A 2,041-nucleotide genomic window follows, 5' to 3' on the forward strand; every position below is an offset into this window, starting at 1 on the left:
GCCCAAACAACGAATGCTCATCTCCTCTCCTCTATCTTCGATGTTTACTGATCAATCCAAAAATAATCGATTGTGGTACAATCGCTCCGCTTTACTTGCTATGGTTTGTGATGCGAACAGTCTATTGACAATTGTTATGTTTTTCTATTTCTTCTTTGATTTTTCTTTTTCTATAATTACAGTATAGAAACAACAAAGGTTGAAAAAGTTCAATCCATCTTAACACAACCAAACCAACGAACACTTTGGAAGGACGCGCACCGCCATCTTTCTTGTTTTGAAACAGCGTATTTCTTTTAGACAAAGAAAACTGGTTAGCTTGCTTTTTGATTTAAAATAACAAATAACAATATTAAAATGATACATAAAATAAAACATACTAAAAACCCTTTATACATCAAAATATACTATTTACTAAAAAAGAGCATATTACAATATATTATTATGGATATTTTTTATAATAATTGAAACTTAATTTTTTAATATGTTCAATAATTGTACCTCTGGATGAGGGAAGATGCACGTGTTCAACCTGGTGTCTTCTGTCCAGACAAAGCCAGGAGGAAGTATCCTCTTGTTGATGGTCGGGTCATCCAGATCGACGGACTTAACAAAGTTCTCATGAATAATCTTCTGTTCTTCGACAGAAGGAGGAAATACCATCAACGAAGATTTGTATCGCTCACTTCTCTTCATCTTTTGCTCTGCAATAAAAAATTAATGTCTATTAAATGATGAAGTAATTCAGATGTAATTTCTAAATACTATAAAGATAAACAGAATATCTCCATTATAATAGTTCACTCCCTCTCCCCCGACCCCTCCAATATTTGATATTTTGATTTGAGAGGCACTAACTCACAACATGATTTCCTAACCTTTTCCAATGTAGTTAACTCCAGAATTTTCAACCGTATAGGGTGATCATGTTTATGGGTTGACAGTAAATCAGACTAGTCACCCTAACGAGAACTCTTGCATTAGATTTGTTTCAACCTTCTCTTTAATTCATTCAAACTATAAGGAAAATGCTCATTCTTATAAACACTATATTATTAAGAAAGTCTATTCACTAAACAAAATTGGTAAACCTAAATACTTTATTATGACTTTCTTTAAGTAACAGTTATGTAATAAATAATTACATTGTCCCACTGGAAAATATTACAGCAATTTTATAGTTAAGATTCAGCTATCCGTAAACTTATATTAAATCTGATTTGTACTCGCTGAGTCCTCCTGAAAATTAGAAATCTTTTGAGCAATACGCTCAAAAAACTTCACATATTCAGAAACAGACAGACATTTTTCAATATTTTGTTCTCAACATTCTTCAAAATATCACTGTGTAATTTGAGCAATAAAACCTGTATACATATACATACGAAATTCTACTGTTAATTTTTCTATCCTGCTCTTCCATTAGGTGGTGGGATAGTAAAGGTTAACTTTATTTTTTAGCCTCTAAACTCACATGCTAATACACAGAAGATATCGATTGTGAAATTGAAACTCTTTTGTCTGTTCGAGGCAGAATCAATATGTCTTAATTATCCAAACAAAATTAACAAAAAATAAATCTAACAATTTTACATAATGATGCTATTTCCAAATATTTACTGTAAATTGGAACTGTATAGTTGAGAAATTAACTTTTCAGTAAATTAACACTAAAAACTCTTTTTGGTTTTCTATAGTATTATTATTTAAAATAGTATTTTTTTATTATGTCTGGATTATTAATATTCATTGATTTTGTTTGCAGTCCCGTTTGTCCATCAAATCTGTCCTGACTCAAATACTACAGGTACATTGACTGAAATTTACTTATTTCATATAATTTTTCAGACTATATATAACAAAAAAAATGGACATAGGTTATAAATAGGAATAGGATTTTTATGTGCTAAAAAATCCGAAATATGTACATAAATAATAAAGCTAATAAATTGTCAAATATTTAAAATTGTATTATTCAACAATATAAATTACTAATTAATTAGTAATTTTATAACTTAAAAAAAGTTACATAAATATGTAT

At 29.2% G+C, this 2,041-nt stretch overlaps 1 protein-coding gene across 1 annotated transcript in view; it reads right to left on the bottom strand.

Annotated features, from left to right (window-relative positions):
* LOC106678402 (acyl-coenzyme A thioesterase 9, mitochondrial) overlaps positions 1-2,041 on the bottom strand; it is a gene marked incomplete in the record, with an annotated part of 56,872 nt that overhangs the window by 14,989 nt on the left and 39,842 nt on the right. The window contains 1 exon segment of the mRNA XM_067049338.1: positions 502-704. Coding sequence (XP_066905439.1) covers positions 502-704 — 203 coding nt within the window.

This window comes from Halyomorpha halys, unplaced genomic scaffold (genome assembly GCF_000696795.3).
Source record: "Halyomorpha halys isolate HHAL.00 unplaced genomic scaffold, Hhal_1.1 Scaffold141.1, whole genome shotgun sequence".
Taxonomy (NCBI): Eukaryota; Metazoa; Arthropoda; class Insecta; order Hemiptera; family Pentatomidae; genus Halyomorpha; species Halyomorpha halys.